The following is a 12,272-nucleotide window of genomic DNA, read 5'->3' on the forward strand; positions in this document are numbered from 1 at the left end:
TGCTTACTTACTTTTCTTTAGCAAATTAGAACTAAAATAGTGATTTTGGATTAAAATTTAAAATCTCTGTCAACTCAAGCTAAAATATTCTCATCTGTCTTTCTAGTTTTAATTTTTTCTATTTCTAAAAATTCAAGTAAAACTCAAATAATATATATATTTTAAGGTCAAATTGCTAGTCTTCATTTTTTCTAATGTAAAAATGAAATATTTAGTAAGTAATAGTATTTTTCCTAAAACTGAGTAGCAAAAATCTTTGAATTAGTTCATCTTTGAAGTCCAATATTTTTATTTAAAAAATAAACCAAAAACATAACATTAAAAAACAAAACCCACAGATAATCCATCAGGCATGAAGAGTGATGAAAAAGGAATTTTAAAAATCTAATTAAATCACCATAAAGCACAGAGAATTTTTCAAAATTCTGGACACGACACAGTGGAATTCTGGAAAGAAAGTGAACATCTACCCCATATGTTTGAGGTTTCATTATTACAGCAATACCCACCACTTCAAGAGCTTCCCCGTGTAAATATTTTACATTTAAATATAGGTTTAAAATATATACAACACATCATCAACATTTTTCAGCACTTTATAACCACTGTTCCCATACATAAAACCCTCAGCAATAACAATTCTGTGTAAAAATTTTTTTCCTAAATTAAAACACTCTGCTTTTCGTCCATATTTGGCTTATAGTGATAAGATACACATGAATTATTAAACAATTGTCATGGCTTCCTGTATAAGCTTTATCCTTCCATATCACCTTTTCTTCATTTATATCTTAAGTATCTTGTGAAATGCTTTGTAGGACTGCTGAGGGCTACGTTCTCTATGCCTGCTCTTAGAGAAAATGTTAATGGGTTTTTTGTTGGGTTTAGACAGATAAGTTTTAATAGAGTTTAATTTGACTTTCATTTCCAGCATATCACAGTAATTTCATGAAAATGGAAAACAGTAAGAAAAAAATCCTGCTCTTTGCATTCAAATCAAGCTACTGGCACATTCATTTCAAGGTTTTTGTTTGCACTAAGTGGGGAGCTTATTTATGCAGAAGAAAAATAGTAAACTTCTCCGTTTTGATAAACCCTAAACAAAAAAGGTCCTGATGTCCTTGTTCCCCAGGCACATGTACCCTTTTTACAGGGGTCAAGTTTAAGTATCATTTTTGTGCATTTGGTACAAGTGCATCTCCATAAGTGCCACTGCTGAGAATTAACAGCATAAAGATTGGGAAATCATTAATTGTATGGCAACAAACTTAGGCCATGAGTGAGTAAATTCAGATATAACATTGATATAAAGGAGATGGTGCTGAAAGCAGGGGTGATGTACAGCCTTGGTGCCTGGCAAAAAATGCTTTCTTTTAATAGTTTGCTACACTTAATAGTTACTCATTTCAAACTGTCTCTTTCTAACTGTGTACGCTCTGCCTTGCTGCCGTGCCGAGGAAATTTATTCTTTTGACACATTTATTCTTTTAATGGTTATTCATTTGAAAGAGTTTCACTGTGTGAGTGTACATTTTAGTTTTGTGCAAAAGAAATTCATCGTTTTGACAGTTTTATTCTTTTAACATTTATTCATTTAAATAGGGCCACAATCTGCAATGCTGTTAACAAGAAAACTCTAGAAAGAGGGTTGGATGCTTCAAAGGAATACAGCATACTCTCTTATTTCTAATGTGGCAGGCACCTACATAAAAACTTCATTTGTCTCTATAATTTACCCAAAAATACCTTAGAAAGGCAAGAGAAAAATGGATGCTAAACAAGGTCTAAATATGCTCCATTAGAGACAGCATCATAATTTTTGGGTGTTAATTAACTCAGATGAGGCTTTATCTGCATCTTTTCATGCTAGACCATTCGTCACACTGTTGCACATTGATTGTATTCTTTCTACTCCTTTTTTTAAAGCCAGAGGGAAATTCTCTTTCTGAAAGGAAAACTTCATTGCCTTTTTGCCATGTCAAAGGGAGGCAAGAAGGCAGAAGGCAGGAGGGAGGGAGGGAGGGAGGAAGGGAGGAAGGGAGGGAAGTCGAAGGCACCATATTTTCCAGATAAACACAGGTTTATTGGAGAGAAACAAAATAGAAATCTCCCCTATCAGTCTGCTAAGAGCCTCAGATAAAATAACACCTGCCTTGTTTCCAACAGTATCAATCAGCATCTGCCCTATGCTTTGTTTCCTCATTTATGAGGAAAAGCAGAATCGGACTTCTGTTCTTTACAGGAGAGTTTAGGGTTCAAAAAGTGACTACCCAAATGAATTCTGAAGTCTTAGGTGGACAAACAGGATCAAATAAAAATTGCACTTTCATTGAACTCAAGTTTTCAAAGGCACAGGAAACAAAGAGGACTGTGTTTATTTATTTAAATGAATTTTATTTTGTATAGTTCAAAGGGACAGTGCTACTCACTAAATAAGCTAAACAACATGCAATAAGGCCTGAACACTTAAAGGCTCACAGTACATTTTTACCAGTGACCTATGTACTGCTGTAAAGAAGAAAAAAAAGTTTGTATCTTAGGCCATATTTAATCAAATAGAGAATGCAGGTATTGCCTCTTCATAGTAAATAAACCCAAGACTTTGGCCATTTGAGGAGTTTCATTAAAGGCACTTAAACAAGGTAAAAGAAATTATGCAATTTTAATGGAAAAATTGACACTTCTGGTTTTACAAAATATGAAAATCCAAATAAAAATGGCAATGATAATTATAATTTACTTTAAATAATTTCCTCTGTTGCTCATGTGCTTTAAAGCTGCAATGATGAGCTCAATTTTTCAGGAACTGTGGGTACTGCTTCCAGTATTTTGCAAGAAATCATAAGGGATGTTTAAGGTTGATTGCTTTAAAATTTCTTAAAGTTGGATCCCCAGGAGAGCAATGAAAAATAAATTTACAATAATTAAAACATTCTAAATCACTACCTGAAAAACTACCTGAAAAATAATACAGACATTATGAATGATGTCCTATTTACCTGAAATCCTAAATATGTCAGGTTTCCTGGAATTTCAAGTTGTTCATTAAAAAAGACGAACATTAACAACGTAATTCCTGTTTTATCTCTTAGGTGATCTGTACAATGAAATTTTTACCAATTAGCAGAAGACCTAGTGCTTAAGCAGTTTTTTATTCCAATATTATTTTCATTCTCAGCTTATGTTTTGTTTGATTTTTCTAGCTTGTGTGTGCAATTCCCTGAAATGAGGCTTGAGCAAATTTTCTTTACCACAGAATGCTATGTTTTTATTTCTGTCCTGATTTAACAGTCTCATGTCTTCTGCAGAAATTTATTACAATGGGGAAAACTTCAATAACTTGGATATTCTGGTTTGTTTTGGTTTGTTTTTTCTTTTTGCACACAGTGCCAAAGACACCTCCAGCTAACGTAAGTGGCAGAAGTGGAAGGAGACATGAATTAGTAATAGCATGGGAGGTAAGGGATTTTTCTGTTTAAAAGTTTTGTTTCATGTTAACTTCTTTGAGGCCAAAGTAAAGAGTGCTCTACTGTGGTTTCCTTTCAACAAATCTTGTCAACACATGAACGCAAAATACTACTCTTAAATATGCTCTAAAATTTCAAAGTACTGTGGATTTTCATGAGATTTGAGTAGAAGACATGGCATCAGCTCCGAAGTTGTAATTAATCAGGCTTTTCTTCCTGATCTGCTGCATGGGTTATTTTGATTTTTCTGGAATTTATGTAAACACCGGATTAAATAATAGCTAAGAGGAGGAAAGACATGTAAAATTTTTTGAAAGCCAATTAAAAAGCAATCATTTTTAATTGTTGAATAATAATAAACTAAAGAGAATCTTGGGAACATATTTGGGATGCAAGATGCAACACAAATGTATGCTCATGCCAGTGAGAGAGTTGCTTTCTCTGCTAATTATAAAAATAGAAGAACAGAGACCTTTCTTAAGGAATTTTCAAAACTTCTAGATTCATTATGAACAGTTTCAGATTCATCAAAATTCATATACACATATATATATGTATACATACTCAAGAAAAATTCCATCAAATAAAGATATGGGGTTATAATGAAAAAAGTTTAAGCTTAGCCAGTTTAAGGAGTGATTCAGGTGGTAAGAGACACACCAAATTCTAATTGTTTAAATTGGCAAATTTTAGCACATCTAAAGAGATTGCCTTCTATTGGTACATCTGCCTGTTTCGACATCAGCTACCAAAGACACCTGAGACAGAACTGATTTCAGTTTACTTTGTATTCTATAAGGGTAAATATCAACATCTCTCTTATTAGGAGAGAATTTGCTGAATCCTGAACAAAAATACCAGTTGGGTAGAACTCTGTCTGATGTGAACGAGCCTAATCTCAGTCCCTAATAAACTATAGTAGTATGCAGTATTCATATTAAGTGTCTATAGCACTTCTCAGGTGACTAGGTTGGGGGACTACTGGACAGTGTTATAAATTCCACTCCATCAAGGGCCAGAGTTTTCTTCCCAAAGAAATCAGAGAACCATGGGTGAGACAAGATTGCAAAGTCTGTCTTAGTTTTTCATCCTCTGCCCATGGAGTTATGATTCCTTTTTTTTTTTCTGGGATGTGCAGTGCACAGCTTCAGAAGGATGGCTAGAAAATTTTGTCTGCAAGTGAAGTGCCAGTTGATGAGACATTCATTTGAAACATGGAGGGGAGAGGATTCAGTGTTGCCTGTGGCCCAGCTCTGATTCATTTGTCCATTATCTGCATATCTATGATGGGCATTTCAAGAGATGGGGTTTAAACACCCATTTTTGGACATTTCACAAAGGTTTAATATGCAGACAGCTGTTAAATATAATCTAGTCCCTAAACTAGTCCATTGACTTCATAATAAATGTAAGCTACTGCTAATTTACTAATTAGCATGAAAAGTTCCATTCATTGAGTCAGACAAGTAAGTTTTTAGTTTTTGCACTGTTCAGACTCTAAGACAGATAAATCCCTCTTCTATCTGCCTCCTCGTGTCAGATACATCCCAATTTAAGTGGCTAATTTCACAGGTCCTCTGAGGAGAGAAAAGAAAATGTGTTATTTTCCACAAAAAAAAAGTAAAAAACTTTTTGAGACCAAGAACAACTTAGATTTATTAAAACATATTCTAAGTATTACGTTGAACCCTGGAATTGAATGTCTAAGACCTAACACCCTATTTGGAACAGAATTTAGACAGTCTGGCACCTAAAACCTGAAAGGGTCACACCACAGAAGGTATCACACGCATCATCTTACTCAAAATAAATTGGTCTATATTTTTAACAAGGCCACTGATAGGGCTATTCCACCTACAGATCACTGGTTAAAGCATCCCAATAAAAAGTGGAACATAAAAAAAACCACTTTTCTGAGCACAAGAGCTCTTTCTTCCCTAGGACAATGACTTGGTTATGGTGGTTAGGTGAGGAAGCTCTCTTAGATGGTACCTCTTTTGAAGCAATAGTCCTTATGAGGACAGGTATGTTAAGTAAATCCTATAATGGAACTGTGATTTTTTTTCCTAAATTAGTAAAACTATTTCCAATCACAATTAAGTTTCTGAACTTAATGTTTCAGCCAGTGTCAGAAGAGTTTCAGAGTGGAGAAGGATTTGGATATATTGTAGCCTTCAGACCCAATGGAACACGTGGATGGAAGGAAAAAATGGTGACATCTTCAGATGCCTCAAAATTCATCTACAGAGATGAAAGTGTCCCACCTCTGACTCCTTTTGAGGTGAAAGTTGGTGTTTACAACAACAAAGGAGATGGTCCCTTCAGCCCTATTGTAGTCATCTGCTCAGCTGAAGGAGGTCAGTTCAACGTGAAGTGAAATTGCATATTGTGAACTATATTCACCTTTTCGCCTTTTATGTATAATGCATGCTCTTATAACACACTCTTTAAACCTTAAATTACAATTTCCTTGCAGATCTGCTAAACAATATTAAACAGGTTTTGCAGAGAAGGAAGTGAACTAATTTGCCAAGTTTACCTAGAAGGAAATTACAAGGTTTAGGAATGGACTTCACGCCAAAGCCATGAAGCTTCACCCTTTCTATGAAATCATTGAAAAAATTGGCCTTAATTTTAGACAGGGTTTCTGTAACACAGAGAAAAGAAAAGATGCTATTTTCTACTGTTTCTGAGATTCATGATCCTTTTTTTGATAGGTTAATCAGACAACAGCTCAAAGAATAAATAAATTCACTTATGAATGCTCATTTCCTAGTTAATGTATTCTAAAAGTGCACAGAAATAAATTTTGTTTTAATAGTTTTTTCATTAGTAGAAAGTTCTGACTTTGCATTAATGTCCCAGTCTTCAATGTGAATTATAGGAATAGTTCCCAAGAACAAATGAAAAATCCTTCTTGAAAATTTGTATTGAGAATTGCTATAAATTCTAAACAGCGTTTTGTGGGGGAGAAAAGAACCAAACAGAAACAACCAACAAACAATAATTGGTACTAGTAAAAGAAGTTGCTCTCTTTTGACAGGACCCAGTGCATGGAAATTCCCTTGCACAAAAAAGGAAAATAAATGTTATCCACAAGAATATTTTCAGAAGCTCCATTATTGAAATCCATAAATATCAGCTTTTCTTTGCTATCTTGAGTTATTCCACTGTCTCCTATTAAGAGGGTAAAAGTAACAGACCTAGTGCAGATGAGAGGGATTTCATACTCTCTCTATGAAAAAGTAATGTGAAGATAATAATACTTCATGTAAAGCTGGAAAACATTAAATGCTACTTCATATTAACCCACAATAAATCTATAACTTTGGAACCATGATGTAGCAGACACTGTCTACCACTATTCTCTCACAGTAACTACAAAGCTGTTTTTGCTAAAATTAGTCTCATTAATTTGGTTTCTTCCACTTTTTGAATCAGGATTATCAAATAGTCATATTCTTATAAAAACAATTACATTTTAAAATGTAAAAATTTCACAGTACAAGTTGAAAAATGTACAGTTGACTTTCCTGTTCCTCAATAAAAATTGATACTGTGAGGCCAATGGTGGTGTTTATATTTTTTAATAATTTCATACTCTAATTAGAAAGTTCTTTGCAAATAAAATTTTGCAAAGGAAGGTAGACAAATACTTTATTCTTTTTTTACTAGCAAAAGCTATTTTAACAGAAGCTGAATGCTGAATTTGAAATGATTCCTTATACCTGTGCTTGTTATTTTGACAAGACTGGAAATAGAATAATTAGCAATATATAAACAGTTTTTTTCTACCAGTTCTTTTAAATTATGAGCTTGAAAAATAGTCTTAATAGAATAGTAGAAATAACTTTCTCTAGAAACCAGCTTTTCTGATTTGAATTCAGTAACTTGAAAGTATCTATCCATTACAGCTCTGCTAATTCAGTCTCTGTATGTGTCTGTACATGAGGAATTCTATGGGTCTAAATAGTTTACAAGACATATTTCAGGATAAATATGGGATGCTGTGGCATTACAGTGCAAAATTAATTTATAGAAAGCTTTCCTCCAGAAAAAAACAAGGTCATTTACTGAGAATTTAAAGGATCAAGGAAACAATATATTACAGCTAAATTCTGGTCAATGTGAAGGTTTAGGACAATAGACATTGTAGTTTGCTATGAAAATGGGGAACTGCTTTTGAAAGAGGTATACACTGTCATGCCTAGAGAGTTCAACAACTGAAGGTACAATTTTTCAAGGATTTCTATTGAACAGTAGATATTAAATAACAATTGACAGTACAATGTATTATGGTCCTATGGGTGATCCAGCAAAGCCTTAGCTTACTTGCTTTCCATCACACATCCAATTATTTCAGCAGACATCTAAAGAATACAATAGGATAAAAAGTTTAGGCTTTATATTACAAGTATTACATATTTATATTACAATATTACAAGTTTTCCCACATCTACAAATGGATATACAATTGTTTAATGACACCACAAATTTGTCTAAGAAAGTCTAATTCATATTGCCTTTGCTAAGCACACTGGAAAAAACAGTTTTCACGGGACAGATTCTGAACCATGAAGAAATCTCATATTAAGAAAGAATGCATCTCCTTCTTCTGTATAACTGTGACAGCACATTGTATGATTCACATTCAGAGCCCTTTGGTAGTGCCTCTGAGCTGTTCTTAAGCAAGCAACTTGGCAGGTGGTGTTGAGTAAGGTGTTTCCCTAGTGAACGCAACAGACTGCCCTCTGATTGCATGAAGTGATTCTGTCTGGGGCAAAAGGCTTAAAACATTGCCTTCTAAGTATAAGAAGTCAGAAATTTGACAAAAACACTGAGCACTTTTTCAGAAGTAAATGGAGTGGCTAATGCTTTTCTGTCTATTAAGTCAGATAACATAATAGAATCATAGAGTGGGTTGGAAGGGACCTTAAATATCGTGAATTTTAACACACTTCTGTGGGCAGAGAACCTTCCACTAACCAAGTTGCTCAAAGTCCCATCCAACCTGGCCTTGAACAGTTTCAGGGATGTGGCATTCACACATCTGGGCAACTTGTTCCAGGGTCTCACTAACTTCACAGTAACTAATTTCTTTCTAACAACTAATTTAAATCTCTCCTCTTTTAGTTTAAATCCATTTCCCTTTGTCCTGTTACTATATGCCAGTATAAAGTATCTCTGCCGTTTTTACAAGCCTTCTTTAAGTACTGGAAGACTACTAGACAGCCTCACTGGGGCCTTCTCTTCTCCAGGCTGAGCAACCCCAACTCTCTCAGCCTGTCTTCGTAGGAGAGGTGCTCCAGCCCTCTGATCAACTTCATGTCCAGGTCTTTCTTGTGATGAAGACCCCAGAGCTGGATGCAGTACTGCAGGTGGGATCTCAGCAGATCAGATCAGATCAGATCAGATCAGATCAGATCTCCTCCGTTGCTCTGCTGCCCACACTGCTTTGGATACAGCCCAGGGTGTAGTTGGCTTTATGGGCTGTGAGTGCATACTGCTGGCTCATGTCCAGCTTTTCATCCATGACAACTCACAAGGTCCTCTCTTTATGGCTGCTCTCAATTAGTTCTTCCCTCATCAGTGTTTAAGACTGCTCCAGCTGAGGTGCAGAACCTTGTTAAACTTCATGAGGTTCCCACAGGCCTCCTTCTATACCTTGCCCAAGTCATTCTGGATGGCATCCTCTCCTTCAAGTGTGTCAGCTGCAGCACTCAGCTTGCTGTCATCTGCATACTTGCTGAGGGTGCCCCTGATCTCACTGTCCACATCATTGATAAAGATACTGAAAAGCATTTCTCCCAAGGCAGAGCCTTCATGGATACCACTTGTCACCAGCCTCCACTTGGACATAGATCCAACAGGTATTTAGAAGACAGAATTATATCAATGGTCACTAAAACATCAATGACAGTGGTGATCCAAAGTTGAAGAGGCAAGAAAGTCTATCTGGTCATAGATTATTTAAGACCTTTTTCCTTCTTCACCAGTCTTTTGACTTTATAAAAATCATCACCAGAATATAGTTCATGGGAAAGACTCTCCAGGAGCTAAAAGTGCACATGAATGTAATGGAAGAATAGAGAATAAAATGGGGAATCAGTTAAAAAGATTGTACAAAACTAGACATATAACCCATGGATAAAAGAAAAGCAAATATATATGTGACTCTCTAGAAAAGGTGTCTTAATTCAATAGGAAAGTTTGAAGGAGAAGCCTTTCCTGGAAAACTTAGGAAAGGAAATAAAGCAAATAATCAGAGAGAAAAGAAAAAACTAGATGTCACATGTTAAAAGGGATGATGGGAGCCAGGAAAGCAGCTCTTAAGAGGGAATGAGGATGATGCTCAGAAGATGCAGGATAGAAAAAAAAGATGCACAATTACCTCAATAAGAAGGCAGAACAAAAGGAGACAGTAGACATTTCCAGCAGCAGGCAAGGATGAGCCTGAACCTTACATGAAGGAAAACTTTAGTAACAGAAAGAGACATGAGGGCACAGCAAATTAGGCTACCTGCCAGGAGAAAGGTTGCAGTGTGCAGGCCTGAGGCTGAAAAGGATCGTGAACAGAACAGAGAGAAATCTTCTGGCCATACTTTCTGTCAGGAAAATAAGGTATCAGATTCTTGCTAGAAAATACTGAGACAGCACTGAAATTCAGTACAGGTACAGATGATTTTTATCCACAGAACAAAAAATAATTTGAAAAAGGCACTAGACACTGAAGATAAAGCAATGAACAAAAAAAAAATGTTAACACTCTTTGTTACAGCACAAAGATTTATGAATTCTTTTTTTATTGATGACTACATTCCACCTAAATACTGAGGTGATAAGAATTCCAAGATTGCTAATACAAGCTTTCAGTATCAGGGAAAACCATATGCAATCTCTATGTGTGGCTTTAATTCACTGGAAAATGAAAACTGGGGAAACCACAAATACAGTAATGAAGAAGGAAATACAAGTGTGAAGGTATGATAGCAAGAAGATGGAAAAGGCTGTGCTGTGCAGTGATGGCCAGGCTGGTTTTCTTCAACAAACATGGCTACACAAACTATGAGCTACACAAGAAAGACAAAATAAAAGTAAGAAGCTGGATGTCATAATAGGCTGATGATGTGATAATGTATCAGCAAATAAAAAATCAGTGTTTGGATAAAACAGAATAACCTTGGGTTCCATGTAATTTCGGAAAAGGGCAATTACAAAAACTGGAAGCCAAGCTAGATGTCAATTGCTGATTATCCTGATCAATTTGGATGCTGAGAAAGACATTTCTAATTGAAAAATATTAAAGAATGCTGTTATGTATCAGAGAATTTAGCAGTTCAGAGTAGTTTGGATAGTAAAAACTAATTAGTAAAGACTAATGACCTTGTGTTCTGGCTGTGCTAATTAGCAGATTCTTTATCCAGTACTGACTAAGTGAGAAGAAATAACAGTACAATAGCCTTGTTCTGATGAATAATTGAGACACTATAGAAAAGCTGATTATAACAAACAACAGTAAAATATGTCATAATTAAAAAGCAGGAAATTATTTTATTAACTGGAATTAACTGTTGAAACTAAAAATAGAAGTGTTTTGGAATGTCTCTAAGTGAAACATTTAACAGCTATTTGAAGTTTATACTGCATGAAATGGTACATTTCTGAGACAGGACATGAAATCTGAGGATATATAGATGTACCCTCTAAAAAATATTCAGAATAAGTAAAAAACATACATAATACAATCTAAGTAATGAAAAGGATAAAAATAACCCAAGTATAGACAAAAAATTAACGTTCATTTTTTCTAAGTTGGAAAAGTATGTAAGGTATGAAAAATTGAGTAAGGAATTATGTTAAATCAAGGAATAGAAAACAATACTGAAAAACTTTAGCATTCATTTTAAATAAATAAGATTATATAGACAGGATAGCTAATAAGAACATTAAAGTGAAAATTTCTATATCTGTAGTGAAAATTTCTAGTATTCCCAATTGTCAGAAATTCAACCCTTTACAAATTAAACAATGCAGAATTTTTTATTCAAATGCACCATAAATAAAATTTAACCTGTTTTTCTACTCAGGGACACGGTGTAGAAATTACACATAAAAAACACTCAAATGTTTTCATTTGCATCAGAGCATTACTCTGATAAAACTACCACATCTTGGGGCAGCACAAATTGCTCAGAGTCGACACAGATGGTGCCAAAAGCATAATGCCACAGATAGCTGTATGCCCATGCTCAGGGAGGTGCCTTGTCTCTCTGTCCCTATTTAGTTTACAAGTATAGATGCAGCCTAAAAGCACGAGGAAAAATATGAATTATAGTACTCTACAGTATGGAAATGGATGAGAATGTGAAAGGAAATAGAAACAAGTTTCTGAGAACCCAACTGGTTTCAAGGCCTTTTATAAAGGGGTTTTGTGTTAATGATTGTCATAATGGGTGATACAGGATCAGTTCTGTTCATTTCAGTATCTAATTTCTCCTTCAGGCATTGACAAAATTATCTTCGCAACAATTGAAAGATCTATAATTTTGATAAATGGAGTAGTGAGTACTACTAAAACCTCCTATATCAGAAATAGAAATCCCTGAGCAATACAGGTTAAAGACTGAAGACTCTCACACTCACTGTTTAAAACCTCCTGAGGGACCCCAGATGCACTTCTGTAATACTTACAAGATGCAATGATACCGCACAGAGCTTTTGTTCTTGCTTTGTATGAATCTGTGGTAATTCATCGAGCCAATGAAGATAAAAAGCTCTCCGTTATCTGAAAGGCAACGGACCATA

At 35.0% G+C, this 12,272-nt stretch overlaps 1 protein-coding gene across 8 annotated transcripts in view; it reads left to right on the forward strand.

Moving 5' to 3' along the window:
• CNTN5 (contactin 5) overlaps positions 1 to 12,272 on the forward strand; it is a 591,904-nt gene that overhangs the window by 561,928 nt on the left and 17,704 nt on the right. For all 8 annotated transcript variants that reach the window (XM_021529320.3, XM_077781341.1, XM_021529327.3 and 5 more), the window contains 2 exons: positions 3,388 to 3,458; positions 5,590 to 5,824. In XM_021529320.3, the coding sequence (XP_021384995.2) occupies positions 3,388 to 3,458; positions 5,590 to 5,824 (306 nt within the window). The remainder of the gene's footprint in view (positions 1 to 3,387; positions 3,459 to 5,589; positions 5,825 to 12,272) is intronic.

This window comes from Lonchura striata, chromosome 2 (genome assembly GCF_046129695.1).
Source record: "Lonchura striata isolate bLonStr1 chromosome 2, bLonStr1.mat, whole genome shotgun sequence".
In the NCBI taxonomy this organism is placed as follows: Eukaryota; Metazoa; Chordata; class Aves; order Passeriformes; family Estrildidae; genus Lonchura; species Lonchura striata.